Consider the following 20432-nt stretch of genomic DNA (forward strand, 5'->3'; position numbering starts at 1 on the left):
TTTCAGGCAGCACCCAGAGTCCTGTCTTCACGTTCTGTATAAACCACAGTTTAAATGATTTATATATCTATAAAATGTTCACATTGGATCACGGTTAATAAAGATGCGTCGTCTGTGGAGCGCGATGTTGAGCTTGCAGGCAGCCTGTAAGACGAGCTACGGGGCATAGGGTTCCCCACTTTCTCCCCATTCGTCACAAAGTAAATGCGGTGTGTGTGTGTGAGAGTTCGTCTCTGTAGCAACCGGGAAATAAGTTCAGCAACAGCGAAGGAGCCGACTGGTGAGTGTGTTTACGGCGAGTTTATCTGTGTTAGCTTTAGGAGAAAACTGTCACGTGAGGCAAAAAGAGACGATTTAAACTGTCCATTGTTGATGTTCCAGTATCAATGTGTGTATGAATGATCATGCTAACCGCTAACAATAACCTGCCTCCACGAGTGAGGATGGAGCAGGTGGACACAGTCACTGCTGAGCACTCGCAGCTAATAAGTTAGCTTGCAATATGATGCGTTCAAGGTCTCTGTGCAACTTAAAAGTCACTGGACCAAAACGAATCAACTTGTTAAACTTGTGTTTCTGTCTCACAGGGATCGACATCTGTGACAGTGTGAGCTGAGAAAGATGGAGGGTAAGGCTGTTCTTAAAACGAAACAACAACAATTACGGACAAAAAGCCTCTACAGTGTCATTATTGTATGATTATTGGATTTTGATATAATTATCTGATATTCGTGGATACTTGCCTCATCTTTAGAGTTTTAAATAAACTTGCTCCCCCTCCCTTGATGGATTTTATAAGTTAAAAAAAAAATAGCAGTCGAATAAACACCAGAGCAGTGACCAGAGGCGACTGCAACGTACTAAATTTGTCCAAATCGTGGGGTCCATCAGAGACACACAGTCATGGAATAGGCTACCAGACCACGTCAGAAACTGTGACACCTATTCAACATTTAAACAATCACTGAACCAATGGTTGAAAACTAACCAGACATGCACTCACAGTTAGATCATTCACTTTTTATTTATTTATTTTTGTGATTTAAGTATTCTTTTGTACCATGTCCTGTTGAATGTCTACTGTACTAACCTGCCTTAGGACAACGGATGAAAATTAGCTATTGTGCTAACTCCGGCATACTTGCATCGTTGCTCTATGCTGACATGTTGATGAATATGCATTTTCCTAATTCAAATAAATAAATAAAGTCACCTGGAAACCATCTACTCTTGCAGATGTATAGGTCACCTCTACAATCCTTGTAAATGCCCTTTAGATATATCAAAACTGAGCCATTTACTATTTGCTGTAGTAACATGAGGCTAAAACCAGACCATTGAGATATTTGTTTTAATTTCTAAAGCTCATAAACCTTCACATGGTCCTGCTCTTTGTTTCCATCTGAGAGACAAGGTTGACAAACAGCCCCAAAGGAAACAGAGAGACGTCATTAGCTGTGGAGGTGTGAGTCTCAGAGGATTAGCACTTGTGAACGTGTGAGACCATGTTCACTCAGTCAGTGTAAACAGTGAGGAAAATACCTGCTGTTCTACACTACAATCACTGTCTTCATGTAATCATACTAGGAGATAGTTTTAATAGTTACATATAAATACCTGTGTGCCGCCATAGAGATGTTGCACTAATAAATTGTAGCTTAGAAAGATCTGTACACCACCAAATTGTAAATGTATGAAGTGCTTTTATAGATGAGCACTCACAGCTTCACTACAGTTTTATTATTCACCCGTTCCTCACCAGATGTGCAGGAGGAGCTGGACTCAGTGGAGGCTGAGCTGGAGGTGGTGGAGCTGCAGATCGCAGAGCTCCTTCAGAAGCAGACCGAGTTGACGTCTCGTAAGAATGCGCTGCTGCAGCAGCTGGAGGAGGCCTGCGACACTGCGCGGTCTTCATCGTCGTCATCCTCGTCTTCTATTAAATCATCTGGAGCTAATTCAGTAATGAGCAAACAGGAGCTGCAGCTCTACGATGGCACAGGTGCAGTAAAAACACTACTACACAATTACACTTGGTAGGTTTGTGTGTTAGCCTGCTAAAACGTGCATTTTTTTGTTAAAATTACTAGAATTGCATTCTTTCTCCTCACTATTAAATCATGTTAACTACAGTCTGGCTTCCAAATAATATTAGACATGTTCTATTTGCACACTGGAGTCAATAGTAAATGTAATCAGTGCACACTTCAAACACTTCTCTGACCACAAATGTGATTATTCAGTTGCAGTAAACGTTTTACTTTGACAAAGACAAACCTTCAGGATTATCAAAGATGTACAGTTAAAGGTGTGAGCAGGTTGTGAGTAGAATAGATGTATGTATGTAAACGTTGTGTACCTGCAGTGAGATTATGGTTGGTGATCTGACTGACCACAAAAGAAACGTTGTTAGCGATTGTCTTTACTCTTCGCTAGGGAAAGTCACTAATAACGCACTCCTGTTCATCAGTGTGTTGACCTAAATGAATCTCTCAATGTTTGGCAGATTTCCCATGGTCCAAAGCAGTGGAGCAGCACCTGAAGGACTCCTTCCGTCTGTCCACTTTTAGACCACTGCAGCTCAGAGCCATCAATCTGACTCTGTCAGGAAAAGACCTCTTTCTGGTTATGCCCACAGGAAGAGGCAAGAGCCTCTGCTACCAGCTACCTGCAGTCTGCTCCAAGGGTACAAACATGCTCGCAAACAACTTAAAGATGCTGTTTGTTCTGTGTGTACATTATTTGCCTGTCCGACTGTAACCATATCTGATTTTTTTGTGTTTGCATGTGTCAGGTTTTACACTGGTCATCACTCCCCTGGTTTCTCTAATGGAGGACCAGATCATGTACCTGAAGTCAATGGATGTGCCAGCAGTCATGCTGAACGCATCCAGCAGCAAGGTAATGTCTCACTCTCTTCCACTCGCCTGTCAGAGTCTGACAAACTGCATCATCTTCTCCATCCACACAACAGACTGTCATCACAGTAGAAATGTGCTGTAATCAACAAACCAGGGTTCCAACATGTCCCTGAAATGCCAACCCTAAACCACCTCAAAAAGAAATTTTAAGTGCATGATTGTTGTGCCCTTGTTATGTAGACAAGGCCTACACAGATTTCACAAACCTTGAGTTGAGTTTAATTCTTAGTTTCTCCGCGTTCACGTGAAATTCCATGTAGAATAATCGGCGAGTAACGTGAAGCGAGAGAGAGCACATTCCGTGATGTCTGAAAAATGCAAAATCCAAGATCTCTGAGTCTCCAGAATCCAAAAAAAACTGAGTCTCTGTGACATATTAGGAGGATTTTATGATTTATTACATAATGCACCTTTAAATATAATATATGTAGAAATCACACTACAGTTTAACTCAAAATGTTTGAATGTACCTTCTATTTTTATTTTAGGAGCATGCTAAGACGGTCTTGGCTGGAATGACGGATCAGAAGGCTCCTTTTAAGCTCCTGTACGTGACTCCAGAGAAGATCGCCAAGAGCAAGATGCTCATGTCTCGACTGGAGAAAGCCTACAATGCAGATCTGCTGAGTCGCATCACTGTGGACGAGGTGCACTGCTGCAGCCAGTGGGGACATGACTTCAGACCAGGTCACACTAGTGGTTTGATCTTATTCAATATGTTGAGGTTGTGTTGGGAGAACACCTCTCCATCTTGTTAATGATTGCTGTGTGTTTCTGTGTAGATTCTGCACTGTAGCACTCGCTCATCTTAATCCTTGAAACCCCGCTGTAGATTATAAACTGCTGGGCATCCTGAAGAGACAGTTCCCCAAAGTGCCGCTGATCGGCCTCACAGCCACGGCAACCAGCAGCGTCCTCAAGGACTGTGAGAAGATCCTGTGTGTGTCGCAGCCAATCCCGCTCACCGCCTCCTTCAACAGGACCAATCTTTACTATGAGGTGGTAACCACGGCAACTGCACTCACTAACACACACACACACACACCGTTTTTGCTAACCCACCTCCTTTTTTAGTGTGCAGCAGAAATAAAATATTAAAGCCTTTTTAAAGGAATACTTCCTGACTTGAATTTAGCTTTGTTTGTACTTGTGAAAAAGTATGCATGAGTTGAGAAATATCTTCATTCTCTTTTTGTTAAGTGGCCATCAGTGACACTTGGTCCTGTTAGCATAACTGTTAGCAAAGATGGCGGACACTGTTTACATTCTGGGAATGAGGTCCCGCCCACTATGGGTGGGTCTAAAAAAGTTTCAATCCTCGGACCAAGTGTCACTGGTGGGCATTATTGGTGGGTTATTTCTCAACTCTGGTGAAACTGTGGTTAGGAAGCACAGTTTTTCAGAAACATTATCGGTGAAGTATTACTTTAACTCGAGAAAGAGGATTTTCTAGGTTTCCAACCGTGAACTGTTAAATCATCTTTTGATACTCGGTCACTACTGTGCAGTGTCACACCTCCTGTAGAAAATATAACGGCGACACTAACCGTCTTCTTTTTGTTCTCAGGTTCGTGTTAAAGACTCGGACAGTAATGCATCGATAAATGACATCGCCTCTTTGATCACGGACAGATACAAGGACCAGTCAGGTACTGCAGCAGATGAACACAGGGTTGTGCAAAAGAGAGTTTCTGAATAGTTTGTTTGCTGGCTTTGTCGGCGCTGGCTCCTGATTGGATAAAGTGTTGTTGGATACTGAGGAAGTTTCTCTTAGTTACTGAGCAAACACTGTAGATCAGTGAGAGCTGTGGGAATGTTACAGAGTTCAATAAAAGAACTTCACTGACTCATCATGAATAAGATTAAAATCTTATGCGTGTCTGCCACAGGCATTGTGTACGTGTTCTCTCAGAAGGATGCTGAGACTGTGTCCTCTGAACTCCAGAAGAGGAACATCGTGGCTTACCCCTACCACGGCAACATGGACCCCACCGACAAGTCCCACGTTCACCGCAAATGGACCTCCAACAAAATTAGGGTAACGACGATGGTTCTCATGTTATACTGGGTTCTCTCAGGCACATTTTCACTAAACTCCTGTGAGTTTAGTGAAAATGTGATTTTAACCTTTGAATAGCTCCACAAATGCGATGTCCTACAGTCATTTGTTTCTTTGTAGAGTTGCAGAATGAGTGCTTCTGACCCTTTGTCCAAGATTGGCAGGAATTACGATACCGAGAAGCTGACATCACAAATGTGCGATTCCACAGAAGTCACGAGGGCTACCGTAATGACAAGTGTAAAGGGGCACACAGCTCTATATCTTTGCTTTCTGGTATCCATCCATCCATCTTCTACCAATTTATCCTCCACATGGGGGTCGCGGGGGACGCTGTGCCAATATCAGCTGACGTAGGGCGAAACACGGGGTCGCCAATCCAGAGTTTATGCTTTTTTTTTTTTAAATGTCACACGCGGTCTAGGAGTTACGGTAATAAGAAGTACACCCCCCATTATATTAGGAGTACACGGAGCTAGCAGAGCGATGAATTGAATATGCAACAATTAGCAGTTGGTCATAAACGCAGACATGTACTGAGCTTGTGCAGTGAGGGGCAGACACGCTACTGTGGTTCTGCAAAGAATGTACAAGACATCAAAATGGTCACTACAGAAACAACAACAAAACACTGCCTGTTGCCAGCTGAGAAGCATCATCATTTCAAAGTGAACTTTAGCTCTTACGCACTGCAGCTTTAAGGTTCAAATACGACGTAACTGCACCGTGTTGATCCTGCAGGTGATTGTGGCCACCGTGGCGTTTGGCATGGGCATCGACAAGCCTGACGTCAGGTTCGTCATCCACCACACCATCAGCAAGTCGGTCGAGAACTACTACCAAGAGAGTGGACGTGCAGGTAGACACAGTACCATGTATGGATGAGTGTGTTCTGCTGTGGTGTTTTTACAGACGTATTCTGTGTGTGTGTGCAGGAAGAGACGGCCTCCCAGCAGACTGTGTCGTCTACTTTGGCTACTCTGATATATTCAGGATCAGCACCATGGTGGTAATGGAGAATGTTGGTCAAAAGAAGCTGCTGAAGATGGTCGAGTACTGTCAGGCGATTGACAGGTAGTTATTCGGTGGGGTTGAATGATATAGTGACACGGTTTACGCAGCCACATAGTATTGCATTAGTATTGTTAGCAAACGGAGATGCATTTCTATGATCTATAGTTCGAACTTGCATGAAGAGAAAAATAAAAGCTGTTGTGTGCTGTGTGAAGGTGTCGTCGCTCCCTCATGGCCGTCCATTTCGACGAGGTGTGGGACGATGAAGGCTGCGCTCAGATGTGCGATACTTGTCGCCACGCAAAAGGTGTGTGATGTGATACAGTCACAAAAACTGTCACGTTTGTCTTAAACTGTCATTTCTAAAAGATCTATACTCTGCCAGACTGCACCTCTGTGGACATTTCCACACATGCCAGGCAGGTGGTGCAGATCATGGAGCTGGCACAGTCCATGGACGAGAAGCTGACTCCTCTGAAGCTGGCCGAGGCGTGGATGGGGAAAGGCCCCGCCAAGTACAGGAAGAACCTTCAGTCCACCACGCTGTCTCGGCTGCAGGCGGAAGCTGTGATCGTGCGGCTGCTGCTGCAGGGATACCTAAGGTGAGGTGACGCCGTCTTCTATCGTCTCTGTAGGGTTTGGACGTATTGGTCTTTCATTTGACCACAAACTCTTACAATTGGTTAGTTCATTAGGAAGAGGTGGAATGCAACTAATGAACCAGTTTTGTTTTGCAGCATAACATCTACATAAGTGAAGCGAGAGCTTAAGGAATTATCAAATGCATTTTTTTACTATACGAGTCTGGAAGGTGGTCATTCTTCTCCAGTTGCTTTAAACTAAAGGTGTCAAACTCGTGGCCTGTGTGCCATATGAGGCCCTCCACTTGATTTCATGCAGCCCAACACTTAATATCAAGTTATTTCTCCATGTTTTGTCTATTTAGATTCACTTTGCGTCGTGAATATATTTATATTGTAAACTCAACATCGTGCTTTTTCGTGCAACAAAGGTGCTTTTATTTTGAAATTCTGTGAGATATCATCATTAATAAAAATGGAAAAATTACCGTTGCTATGTCATGATGGAAAAATCATGCTACTGTTTTAAACAGACATATTTTACATTAGCTTAGCAAGTTGTTGACGAGTTGACAAACCAACTTTTTTGTCACTCTATGCATTACAGAGTCTATCTACAGTATTACTGATGAGTCTATATATGACTTATGCTTGACCATCAACTCAAACAGGATGTTTGATGTTGGTCCTTTTCCAGATCATAATCAGACAAATTGACAAAATGTCCACCATGTTCTATTGGAGACGACCTGAAACTATTATTTGAGATCATTAACTATTTAGGTTAATCTTCTTCTTTTTACAACCCGGTGGCTAAATGCTACTTCCCTGGTGCGTCCAAGGCTTTACTTTTTATTTTTATATCCAGTCTATGCTCCCAAGCAATCAAACACAGAGAAGATAAATGCTTCCTGTTGCTGTTTATTTAGTACGATGATAAATCTAGATCTCTTGTTCATCTTGCTCATTAAACCTGTCATTGTTGTACATTTGCATTGCTCGGGAATAGAAATGAAATGAAGAGCTTGTGGGACATTTAGTGTCTGTAAAAACGTCTACATTAACTGTTCTCTGTTCTGCTCTGCTGGTTCAGAGAGGACTTCAGCTTCACTCCTTACACCACCTACTTCTACATGAAGCTGGGCCACAAAGCTGCGCTGCTGAAGAACCACAGCCACACACTCAGCATGAAGATGAGGACGACACACAAGGACTCAGCCGTGGTGAGTGAATGATGGCCACAGTGATCAGTCTTACAGCTTTATCAGCATTAGATTTATTTATTAAAAACACTCTTTCTGTCACTTTGACCACTGAGGTTTTGATTTAAAGCCTCTTTTTGATCATTTCTGGCTAATGCACAGCCTTTATTTGCTCTGTCTTTACCTCGAGGTTAATGTAAAACAATAGGTTCATGAAAATCTCTGGTAGATGTCGTGCTCTTCAGTGATCGACTAAACTTTATCTTTCTAGTCTTACTGTGTTTTTCTTCCACTCCTCTTTGTGAAGTTGTTTGTTTTAATCAGTTTCTTCTTCCAGTCTTTCCTCCTTTTTATGACCTTTAAATTTGTTCTGTCTCTAGAGTCCAGAGGTAAGTCTGCTGAATTTAACTGAAGTGTTGTCCCCGTGTCTCTGTACAGAACCCTGGTCCTCACAGTTTGGTGTTTTTGAAATCCTGTGAACGTCACATCACTGTTGCACCGTTACTGATAAAGATCATTATTAGTCGTCTAACTTTATTAATCTTAGATGAACCATCGTAGATCACAGATGATCCTGAGCTTTGTGGCTCTGGACGCTCCGCCTTTATTAGCAGACTGAGTGTGCATAAAGAATGAGTTATTAGTAGTTGTTTCACTTGAACAAAAGTTTAAGATAACCTGAATGTGTGGTCCACAATCACTCCTCATGGTCTTTGTTCAGTAAAGCATTTAGTTAGTCGGGCAGAAGTGATGAAATTTACGAGGTCACATGAATGCATCTCGAAGCTGCAGTGAACCCTGCGTTACTTTGGCGTCCTCCGTGCCTTCACACTTGAACTTAGAGCTGTGGTTGGATCACTCAGGACCAATCAGATCTGAATGAGTGGAAATCATTTGAAGTAAATGAATAATTTTGATCATTTCACATCAACATATTTTTTTAAAATTTGAAATACTTCACATTATCGGAGTGCACCAAGTCAGTTAGGCAGCTGACGGCTGCTTTTCTTTAACTTCATAGCAGTTTAAAATCTAAAAACAAAAAGAGAATTCCAAATAAATTCACTGCTTAAGCCTTTCGATCACACTTTGTGATTTTCAGCCCAACAGTCGCCTCATGTGAGTGGTGCAACATTCAAAGACATTATAGAAATTTGACCACAGTCTATGCCATTTCTATGCCCGTTAATGGGAAAAAAACAGCAATTCAACAGAGAAAAGAAGGAGAACTATAACATTAGAAAGCAGGACGGATATCACAGAGAGCAAAAAATATGTTTTCTCCTCGTTCTCAGTGGACCATCTGTGTCCAGACTCCCTCTAGTTTTCCCCTGGCTCTACTCCATGTAGTTGTGAAGCCTCCGAGGTAAAGGCTGTTGTTCCTGACCTGCAGGTAAAAGCTGCGAGTGTCCGGGGCAAAGCCAAAGAGGGAAAGAGATCAGGTGAAAGTGCTGGAGATGCCCCCGTGTCCAAGAAATCCAAGAAATCCAAGCCAGGCCTCCTCCCCTAGTCCCTGACAAAGTACAGTCCCTCATTCTTTACTCTGCTCACTGCTGCTTCTCTTCACATGACACTGTCCACACTTCATTCTTCACATGTGCTTCAGACTGACTGGGTGATGGAGGAAAATCACTGTTTTAAATGCCACCTGATTTTAAAAAGGGAAATAAAACATAATAAGCATGATGACAGCTGATCCTGAGTTCAGACTAAATGTAAAGTGAATTTTCACCTCGTAGCAGAACAGCCACTGGAGTGGTTCTGGGTAAATTAACTGAGGAAAGCAGCTAACGCTAAGTGCTAACAATGTAATGTTATCCAGAACAGAATATTCATAAAGGACGATGGCATAAAGTACAGAGCGCCTCCATGTGTCCAAAGATGGAGTCTGTTTTGATGACATCCACACTTCTATATCTTATTCACTGCACGTTTGGTCTGAACACACTGTGATCACTCCTGTTCACCAGGCTTGGGCAAAGTCAGTGCAATACCTCATACAACCACACTTCAAAACGACCTGAACTGTTACTTCATGGGTTTGACTTTGTATTGGGGAACTGTGTGCGTGTCGGCCCAGTTTATAATTTATATTCCTTATCATCTACAGCGATGTGCAAAAGTCTTAGGCCACCAATAGCTTTAATCGTATTCTTTAAATGACATTCATATTTATTTATTTATTTATTTGCGGTCATTTTTCTTAAGATACAACCAGAATATCCAGGAACACGTGTCAAACTCAAGGCCCAGGGGCCAGATGTGGCCCGCCACGTCATTTTATGTGGCCCGCGAGTGATTAATATGTCTTAAAAATCTGTGTTAAAGTAGGTCTATGCTGCTTTAAGGCGTGCATTGACCATAAACTACATTTCCCACAATGCATGGTGATTGCGTTACCTGCAAAGTGACGGCATCCTACAAATGTATATGGCAGTGTATCATTGTATATGCATCATGCGACGAATGAAATTAAATAAGTAATAAAAACAGAAAGTTATTTATCAATATGTTACAGAGTAGTTACCTTTATTTTACATTTACAGTTACTTCTGGCCCTTTGAAGATAACCATTAGTACTACTAGAGTATAAATAAAGCAATTAATACAAAATTGATCACAACAATAACTACAGATAAAATTCAATATTTAGTGTGACCTGTCTTGGCACTGAGCAAGTCTTAGACTCAAATCCTGGATTTGTCTTCAGTAATCAGTAAAAAAATAAAACGAGTATGTAATGCTCATTTATGGTTGTGCTATTGCAGAAATACTTGACACTTTCATCTCAAGAAGTGGATTTTCCTAATACTCCAAACAGATTCCCTGTATTTTATGGTTGAATTCTCCTAAATACATGGTGAAATAATAGCATATGATCATTATAACGTTGCTAAATTAGCAAATCCAATGGTGGCGTAAGCGCTTTTGCACAGAAACATTGACAATTGAAAGCATTGCCCAAGCCTGTTCATTGTGAGGAGCATGCTACGGCTAACTGTACTAACATTTCATCATACTTATACTCACTGCACTTGAGATTTATATTTACATATGTATATATGTGTACTGTGGAAGCTCATGCTGTGGAATATTCCACCGTGGTTGTGTTTTAATCCTGTTTTCCTGGTTACAGGACACGTCCGCTGTTAAAGGTGATGAGGTGGAGGTTGATTTAACCTTTGAACCCGTTGTCGTGGACAACAACTGGGCCCCACAAATCAAACACAAACAGTTTAAAGAACAGAGGAACTTGTCCAGGAAACAAGACCTGAAACCAGTGATCCAGACTGAGAACAACGGACGTGGAGAGGAAGACGAGAAGACCACGTCCGTTACAAACCAACACGTAGAGGTTGATGTTGAAATAAACAGAATTGATAACGTAAGTGTCGGTGAGAGTCCCAAAACGCCATCACATCCAGTTAAAACAGGTTCCAAAAGGAAATCCACCACGCCTCAGAGAGCGAGGAGGAGTCAGCGAGCAAACGCAGCCGTGGTCGACGCCAGAGCGGCGGCGTCCAGCTCTCCGTCCAGGGCCTCGCTCATCTCCGAGACGGCGGCCGAGGAGCTCTGCGAGCTCAGGAGCTACTACAGCAAGCAGCTGCGGAGGATAAACTACATTTCCCATGAGCGCCTGGCGCGGCCTGCAGAGCCAGGTGTGCTGGCGTGTATTAGGGAACCTCTGAGGAGCCTCCGCCTGCCGCGCAGCGTGACCATCGCTCAGACCGCCCGCAGCCTGTGGACGCGAGTCAGCGGGAGGCGGAAACTGCTCCAGCGCTGACATCACTCACTGTTGTTGTTGTTTGTTTCACTACAACATAAAAAGATTAAGATGGGATAGGTTAACGCACGACACGTTTCCATGACAACTGACGGGGAAAAAGACGCGTGCGACGTCATGTTTACGTGCAGCGTCACCGAAGTCCAGGCACCGTTTACCAGTTAGCTCCGTTAGCTGCATTAGCTCCTTTAGCGCCGTTAGCGTTAGCCTACAGTGGAACTGGAGCGGTCTGTTTATTAAAGGAAAAGAGCAGCGATAACAAATAGCGTTAGTGTACCTCTCAGTAGACTAATTTTAACAACAGGGAGTCACGTAAACGTGACGTCATGCACGTCTTTTTCCGGTCAGTCGTCATGGAAACGCGCCGTGCGTCAACACTGTTGACGCGTTAACATTTGACAGCACTAGTTTATCTCATTATGAGAATTTTCTCATCAAATGTGACAGCTGAATGTTGATTTTTTTTTGAGTTTTTTGTGGATATCAAAACATTAACATTGTTAAACTGAAGATGTTCTCAGACATGTAACATACAGCTGTAAATGTTAATAACTTCTGTTATTATTATGATTAAAGGTCCATTATGTAACAATGTGGCCAAAAAACGGTTACTACACTCAAAATCAAAACAGTGCGGCGGGTCGTACCTGCCTCCCACTCCCCCCTCCCCTCCAGAGGCGAGGTTGCCAGAGCAGCGTGTCGTCCGTGAGCGACGAGCGACTATGGCGAGCGTTTTATCATAAATGAGTGGCTCTAAGACACACAATTCTGTTCTCTCAGTAAAGATCAAGATGTATTATAATTTATGGTAAGGTTAGCTGTTGACTAGGGAATAACGTTATGCATGATATTTGCCTCGAACTTTATCTTGAGATTTCTGCGGTTTATACCAAGATCTCTTCGGTTTCGTTGCCTCCGCCATTGTAGCTCAGACATAGCTGGCAACTCGGGGTTGCTCGCAGCTCAGGCTCTACTGACTGCTATGATTGGTAGAAGGCGGTAGATGGCATGTCATACCAAAACAAAACATAAACAAACTTTCCGGTGCAGAAAATATTTTTTTTAATACAAATATTTTTGTTAGTGAGTTCAGTTTGTTATATGAACATTATTCCTGAGTCTCTGTGACATATTAGGAGGATTTTATGGCCAGTTGCTTGAAATTTATTACATAATGCACCTTTAAGTTTATCATTTCACTGCTTCAGTAAAATGCATTTAATACCTGAGCTGCTTCATAGTGAGTCCCTTTAACCTTTATTTAAAGGTGTCATATGTAAGAATGTGGCCAAAAAATGGTTACTACACTCAAATTCAAAATGCCGAGGTCTTTCAGGTTTCATTATTTCCGCCATTGTAGCTCAGATCTGGCAACTTGTGGTTGCTCGGCAGCTGAGACTCTACTGACTGCAATGATTGGTAGACGGCGGTAGGTGGCGCCACATGACGCCAAAACATGATTTCAAAACATAAACATGGGCCGTTTCTCAATATCCATACTTGTGCGTACTTGTCTGTACTTGAAATGATCCTCTGGTTCAGACGGCGCCGTCATTACATACTTGGTGTGATCCATAGATCTGGTGTTGACATGTTGTTTTGTTTTAATTTATTGTAACTTTGAATTTTAGATTTATATTAAAGTCGCACTGTCATTGTATATGTATTTACATATAATGGACACATTTTATAGTGTATAAAATATTTAAAATGTGAAAATAACAATATATGTATTTATTAAAAGTATTTTATATGTTCATTCATCAACACTGTAGGTGGCGGTAATGAGGCTTAAGTGCTTCGCGCCACCCGCCATTCAAACAGTAGAACAAGGAAGTACACTGCTGTTCCAATTGAAGAATCGTGCTTGTGTACTCTCGTACTTGGCAAGTATGTACTTCAGTCGTACTTCTCAAGTATGTACTTTCCAATATTTTGTCTGTACTATTGTTGTTGGTGAGTTCAGTTTGTTATATGAACATTATTCCTGAGTCTCTGTGACATATTGGGAGGATTTTACAGCCAGTTGCATTAGATTTATTACATAATGCACCTTTAATGTTGATGCACATAATCTAACTAATCAATAAACTGGATGACAAAATTAACAGTTTGAGAACCATGGCTCTATTTCACACCCACTAATAAAAGTGGTTTCACAGGATATTTCACAATCGGCTCGATTTGAACGTGGTAAATAAAGAGTCTAGAGCTGTTGAGCTGAAACGATTAATCGATTATTAACCGATTACTAAATTAATCGCCAACTATTTAGATAATCGATAATCGGTTTTAAGCTTTTTTCATTATTTAATCAAGATTTCTGATTGTTTCAGCTTCTTAAATGTGAATATTTTCTTGGTTTCTTTACTCCACATAAAGAAATCATTAAAACTGAATCATTTTGGTTTGTGAACAAAATAAGACATTCGAGAACAACAAGACAACTTCCATCACTGATGAACAATGGGTTCAATGCTGATCAGGAAAAAAATGACTGAATAGTACAACTTTGACGTTCTGGGAAAAGGTTTTTTTTTTCTCAATTGTGAAGCTGAGTTCACGTGGTTCCATGGTGTAATGGTTAGCACTCTGGACTCTGAATCCAGCGATCCGAGTTCAAATCTCGGTGGAACCTGATTTTGAACAATCCTGTGAGTTTACACTTGATAAACGGATGAAGACAACAGCCTGAAATCAGCTGATTGTTGACAGACACAAAATGCAATCATTGGTGGAGCTTGTCCCTCAATGTCAAACCTGTAAACTAAGTGTAATGACAAATTGAACCTGTAGATGGCAGTGCTGCTCATTTTGGAAGAGGGATCAGTAAAGATCACGTGTGGGTTTATATAACCCAAAATCCACTTTTTTATACATATGATGTGCTCCTGCATTGTCTAGTCGCTGTATAATATTCTTTGTTTCATTTTCGCAGTGTTTCAAAAAGTCATGTAAAATAACATGGTCGCGGGCCGCTACTGCATTGCCACGACGCCATGTTTCTACAGGAGCCTGTATAGACAAACGCGAGAGAACAAATCAAGCGTCTCTTTACTTGTAGCTGAAGTCCCGCCTCCTCTCTCTCCACTTCGTCTGCTACGGCCGCGGTAGCTCCGCCCTCTCCCTCACCTCACGAACCTCATCTGCTGACACAGAGAAAGACAACGAGGACGACATATGACCCTCTGAGGATACCGTATCGCTCAGGGAAGGGAGGGGGGGGAGCAGAGGAGCAGTTCTTCGTTGTAAATTTCAGCCTCTCCTCTAGATGTCACTATAAACTACTAACTTCACCTTTAATATTATGTTATAATGAAAACATGGCCCACGACCTCAGCGTCTTTTAAAGACAGGGTTTAGCTGAGGCGCAGCTGCCAGCGAGGTGACACAATAATATATGTTTGTTAGCAATGTTAGCAAAGGTGTCCAAACATTTTGCGGATTCAAAACGGTCTGACCATGGTAACCCATTAGGAAGTCCCCTATAACTTCGGCATAAATTGAGTTCCACCAAATTTCCTGAAACTTTGTGTGCAGACCATGGCCTCAAATCAACAGGAAGTCTGCCTTTTTGAATTTTTGTCGTCCAATTTGCACCCTGAGCTAGACACATCAAGAAGTTGTTGAAAGTTGTTTTTTTCTCCACTTTTTGGTCTCTAGGTCGGCCCCCTATTGACCACACTAGACGTTCATTGACTGTCATTTGACTTTGACAACCCTGGTACAGATGATGAGTATTGAACCGGGACAAACTTGTACAAAGGGGTTCACAACAACGTAGGTTGTTCTGACTTTTTGGTACGATAACAGTCTCTCTTGTGTCCGAAATTCGCTCAAATTTTTACTCATAAAATTGACTCTACTACTTAGCACGACGTCACTAGCGTTTCCGGGAAATCACAACGACAACACAACCTACCGGAAGCAGCCCAGAGTACCAGCAGCCACGGTTGCTAGGCGGAAGTTCCATTAGTACTCGTAGCCTAATATGGTTTAGAAGTTTATCATTTCACAATAATAAAAAAAACTATTTTATTTTAGTGTCACATAATCAAACTAATTAATAAACTGGATGACAAAAATGAGAAAGTTATGAAATATCTTTATTGAGGCGTTTGAACTCACTTTTCTGGGTATTTTATCTTCATCTTTATGTTTATATGGTTTATAAATGTATTTTTGTACATGTAAACATAATGTTTGATGATCCCCATAAAACCTCCTCAAGTAAGACTTGACTTCCTTGATATGAACGGGCTGTTTGGTTAAATTCACTTTATGTTCGCAGTGGAAATCATCAAATCACTGATGGACTTTCAGAGATTCACTGGTCTTTGATGCCCTCTAGTGGACATTGATTATCCAAAACCCTGTTGACTTTGTGGCTATTGCACATTTTGACAGGAGTGAATTGATGAAGTGAGCAGCTGTCATGCACTTACTCACTGAATGGTGATGATTTTATTTCTACCTCCAATTATTTTATATAATATAATCATATATCATCATATTATCAGGATCTTTTTTTAATCAGTCGCCACCATGAACCATAAGTACTGGAAAAAGTCTAACATCTATCTAGGTTCTGACCAGAGTCAAACAGACCACAACACAATCCAGATGTAAAGTGTCACTGAGAGAAGTAGGATTCTCACCCACAACTCAAGGGAAAGACTGTCACCTGAACACAGGGCCTTCCTGACTGTGAACACTGTGAAAACATCTTCATGTTTTGTATATTAATGAGTCAGCTTCTCACAAAGGTTAAAAAGAAATTCTGACTTTAAACTCAGAATTCTGACTTCATTCTCAGAAATTTTGACTTTATTCTCAGAATTCTGACTTTAATCTCAGAATTTTGAATTTAATCTTAGAATTTTGACTTTATTCTCAGAATTCTGACTTTAATCTCAGAATTTTGACTTTATTCTCAGAATTCTGACTTCATTCTCAGAATTCTGACTTTATTCTCAGAAATTCTGACTTTAAACTCAGAAATTCTGACTTTATTCTCAGAAATTCTGACTTTAAACTCAGGTCTTTGTAATGGTCACAGTAAAAAAGAAAAAAAAAGGTAACAATTTTTACAGTGTACTAAGTCAGGATGGCCGGGCGGTCTAAGGCGCTGCGTTCAGTTCGCAGTCTCCTCTGGAGGCGTGGGTTCGAATCCCACTTCTGACAGGAACACTTTTCCATCTTTTTTACTTTCACCTGAGTCAAGAGTCAAGTTGTGAATGAGGCTCGTTAGGGTCACCTGAGAGACACAGCATAGAAACAGACATTCTGACTTTAAACCCAGAATTCTGACTTCATTCTCAGAAATTCTGACTTTAAACTCAGAAATTCTGACCTTATTCTCAGAAATTCTGACTTTAAACTCAGAAATTCTGACTTTAATCTCAGAATTCTGACTTTAATCTCAGAATTTTGACTTTAATCTCAGAATTCTGACTTTAATCTCAGAATTCTGACTTTATTCTCAGAATTCTGACTTTATTCTCAGAATTCTGAATTTATTCTCAGAAATTATGACTTTATTCTCAGAATTCTGACTTTATTCTCAGAATTCTGAATTTATTCTCAGAAATTCTGACTTTAAACTCAGAATTTTGACTTTATTCTCAGAAATTCTGACTTTAAACTCAGAAATTCTGACTATTCTCAGAATTCTGACTTTAATCTCAGAATTTTGACTTTAATCTCAGAATTCTGACTTTAATCTCAGAATTCTGACTTTATTCTCAGAATTCTGACTTTAATCTCAGAATTCTGACTTTAATCTCAGAATTTTGACTTTATTCTCAGAATTCTGACTTTATTCTCAGAAATTCTGACTTTAAACTCAGGTCTTTGTAATGGTCACTGTAAAAAAGAAAAAAAAGGTAACAATTTTTACAGTGTACTAAGTCAGGATGGCCGAGCGGTCTAAGGCGCTGCGTTCAGGTCGCAGTCTCCTCTGGAGGCGTGGGTTCGAATCCCACTTCTGACAGGAACACTTTTCCATCTTTTTTACTTTCATCTGAGTCAAGAGTCAAGTTGTGAATGAGGCTCGTTAGGGTCACCTGAGAGACACAGCATAGAAACAGACATTCTGACTTTAAACTCAGAATTCTGACTTTAATCTCAGAATTTTGACTTTAATCTCAGAATTTTGACTTTATTCTCAGAATTTTGACTTTAATCTCAGAATTCTGACTTTAATCTCAGAATTTTGACTTTATTCTCAGAATTCTGACTTTATTCTCAGAAATTCTGACTTTAAACTCAGGTCTTTGTAATGGTCACTGTAAAAAAGAAAAAAAAGGTAACAATTTTTACAGTGTACTAAGTCAGGATGGCCGAGCGGTCTAAGGCGCTGCGTTCAGGTCGCAGTCTCCTCTGGAGGCGTGGGTTCGAATCCCACTTCTGACAGGAACACTTTTCCATCTTTTTTACTTTCATCTGAGTCAAGAGTCAAGTTGTGAATGAGGCTCGTTAGGGTCACCTGAGAGACACAGCATAGAAACAGACATTCTGACTTTAAACTCAGAATTCTGACTTTAATCTCAGAATTTTGACTTTAATCTCAGAATTTTGACTTTATTCTCAGAATTTTGACTTTAATCTCAGAATTTTGACTTTATTCTGAGAATTCTGACTTTAATCTCAGAATTTTCACTTTATTCTCAGAATTCTGACTTTATTCTCAGAATTCTGACTTTATTCTCAGAAATTCTGACTTTAAACTCAGGTCTTTGTAATGGTCACTGTAAAAAAGAAAAAAAAAGGTAACAATTTTTACAGTGTACTAAGTCAGGATGGCCGAGCGGTCTAAGGCGCTGCGTTCAGGTCGCAGTCTCCTCTGGAGGCGTGGGTTCGAATCCCACTTCTGACAGGAACATTTTTCCATCTTTTTTACTTTCATCTGAGTCAAGAGTCAAGTTGTGAATGAGGCTCGTTACGGTCACCTGAGAGACACAGCATAGAAACAGACATTCTGACTTTAAACTCAGAATTCTGACTTTAATCTCAGAATTTTGACTTTAATCTCAGAATTCTGACTTTAATCTCAGAATTTTGACTTTAATCTCAGAATTCTGACTTTAATCTCAGAATTTTGACTTTAATCTCAGAATTTTGACTTTATTCTCAGAATTCTGACTTTAATCTCAGAATTTTGACTTTAATCTCAGAATTTTGACTTTATTCTCAGAAATATCAGAATATCAGAATTTTGACTTTAATCTCAGAATTTTGACTTTATTCTCAGAATTCTGACTTTAATCTCAGAATTTCGACTTTAATCTCAGAATTTTGACTTTATTCTCAGAATTCTGACTTTAATCTCAGAATTCTGACTTTATTCTCAGAATTCTGACTTTAAACTCAGAAATTCTGACTTTAAACTCAGAATTCTGACTTTATTCCCAGAAATTCTGACTTTAAACTCAGAAATTCTGACTTTATTCTCAGAAATTCTGACTTTAAACTCAGAAATTCTGACTTTAATCTCAGAATTCTGACTTTAATCTCAGAATTTTGACTTTAATCTCAGAATTTTGACTTTATTCTCAGAATTCTGACTTTATTCTCAGAATTCTGACTTTAATCTCAGAATTTTGACTTTAATCTCAGAATTTTGACTTTATTCTCAGAATTCTGACTTTATTCTCAGAAATTCTGACTTTAAACTCAGAATTTTGACTTTATTCTCAGAATTCTGACTTTAAACTCAGAAATTCTGACTTTAATCTCAGAATTCTGACTTTGTTCTCAGAATTCTGACTTTATTCTCAGAATTTTGACTTTAATCTCAGAATTTTGACTTCATTCTGAGAATTCTGACTTTAATCTCAGAATTTTCACTTTAATCTCAGAAATTCTGACTTTAATCTCAGAATTCTGACTTTGTTCTCAGAATTCTGACTTTATTCTCAGAATTTTGACTTTAATCTCAGAATTTTGACTTCATTCTGAGAATTCTGACTTTAATCTCAGAATTTTCACTTTAATCTCAGAATTCTGACTTTAATCTCAGAATTCTGACTTTATTCTCAGAATTCTGACTTTATTCACAGAAATTCTGACTTTAAACTCAGGTCTTTGTAATGGTCACAGTAAAAAAGAAAAAAAAAGGTAACAATTTTTACAGTGTACTAAGTCAGGATGGCCGAGCGGTCTAAGGCGCTGCGTTCAGGTCGCAGTCTCCTCTGGAGGCGTGGGTTCGAATCCCACTTCTGACAGGAACACTTTTCCATCTTTTTTACTTTCATCTGAGTCAAGAGTCAAGTTGTGAATGAGGCTCGTTACGGTCACCTGAGAGACACAGCATAGAAACAGACATTCTGACTTTAAACTCAGAATTCTGACTTTAATCTCAGAATTTTGACTTTAAACTCAGAAATTCTGACTTTATTCTCAGAAATTCTGACTTTATTCTCAGAAATTCTGACTTTAAACTCAGAATTTTGACTCTAATCTCATAATTTTGACTTTATTCTCAGAATTCTGACTTTAAACTCAGAAATTCTGACTTTAAACTCAGAAATTCTGACTTTAATCTCAGAATTCTGACTTTGTTCTCAGAATTCTGACTTTATTCTCAGAATTCTGACTTTATTAAAATTTACAGGGGTGCCCAAACTTTTGCATACAGATATATATATAAAAAAAGCATACATACAGACATCCAATGTCTGTTCAAACTAATTAAAATACATACATAATTGTTTGTTACAGTATTTCCAAAAGATGAGAAGGAGTATCATGTGTCGCTGAACATCATCATCATCATAAGTAATTCCTGATGAAGCATGACACGTTCTGACCATAGTTCACCATGTTGACATTACTGTGCAATAATCAATCAATCAAGTTTTATTTGTATAGCAC

General features: G+C 40.1%; 1 protein-coding gene across 1 annotated transcript; it reads left to right on the forward strand.

Annotated features, from left to right (window-relative positions):
* Window positions 1-223: 223 nt before the first annotated feature.
* On the forward strand, window positions 224-11558 carry recql (RecQ helicase-like; the record flags this gene model as incomplete). The annotated part of the gene is made up of 15 exons (XM_083907322.1): window positions 224-280; window positions 588-628; window positions 1763-1999; window positions 2504-2683; window positions 2792-2898; window positions 3407-3605; window positions 3751-3917; window positions 4486-4567; window positions 4808-4956; window positions 5719-5836; window positions 5913-6051; window positions 6207-6298; window positions 6377-6593; window positions 7666-7792; window positions 10911-11558. Exons 2-15 carry the CDS (start codon window positions 622-624, stop codon window positions 11556-11558), a joined length of 2469 nt encoding a protein of 822 aa, XP_083763448.1. The 5' UTR covers window positions 224-280; window positions 588-621.
* Window positions 11559-20432: the final 8874 nt, after the last annotated feature.

This window comes from Microchirus variegatus (genome assembly GCF_963457635.1).
Source record: "Microchirus variegatus genome assembly, chromosome: 20".
NCBI classification, from domain to species: domain Eukaryota; kingdom Metazoa; phylum Chordata; class Actinopteri; order Pleuronectiformes; family Soleidae; genus Microchirus; species Microchirus variegatus.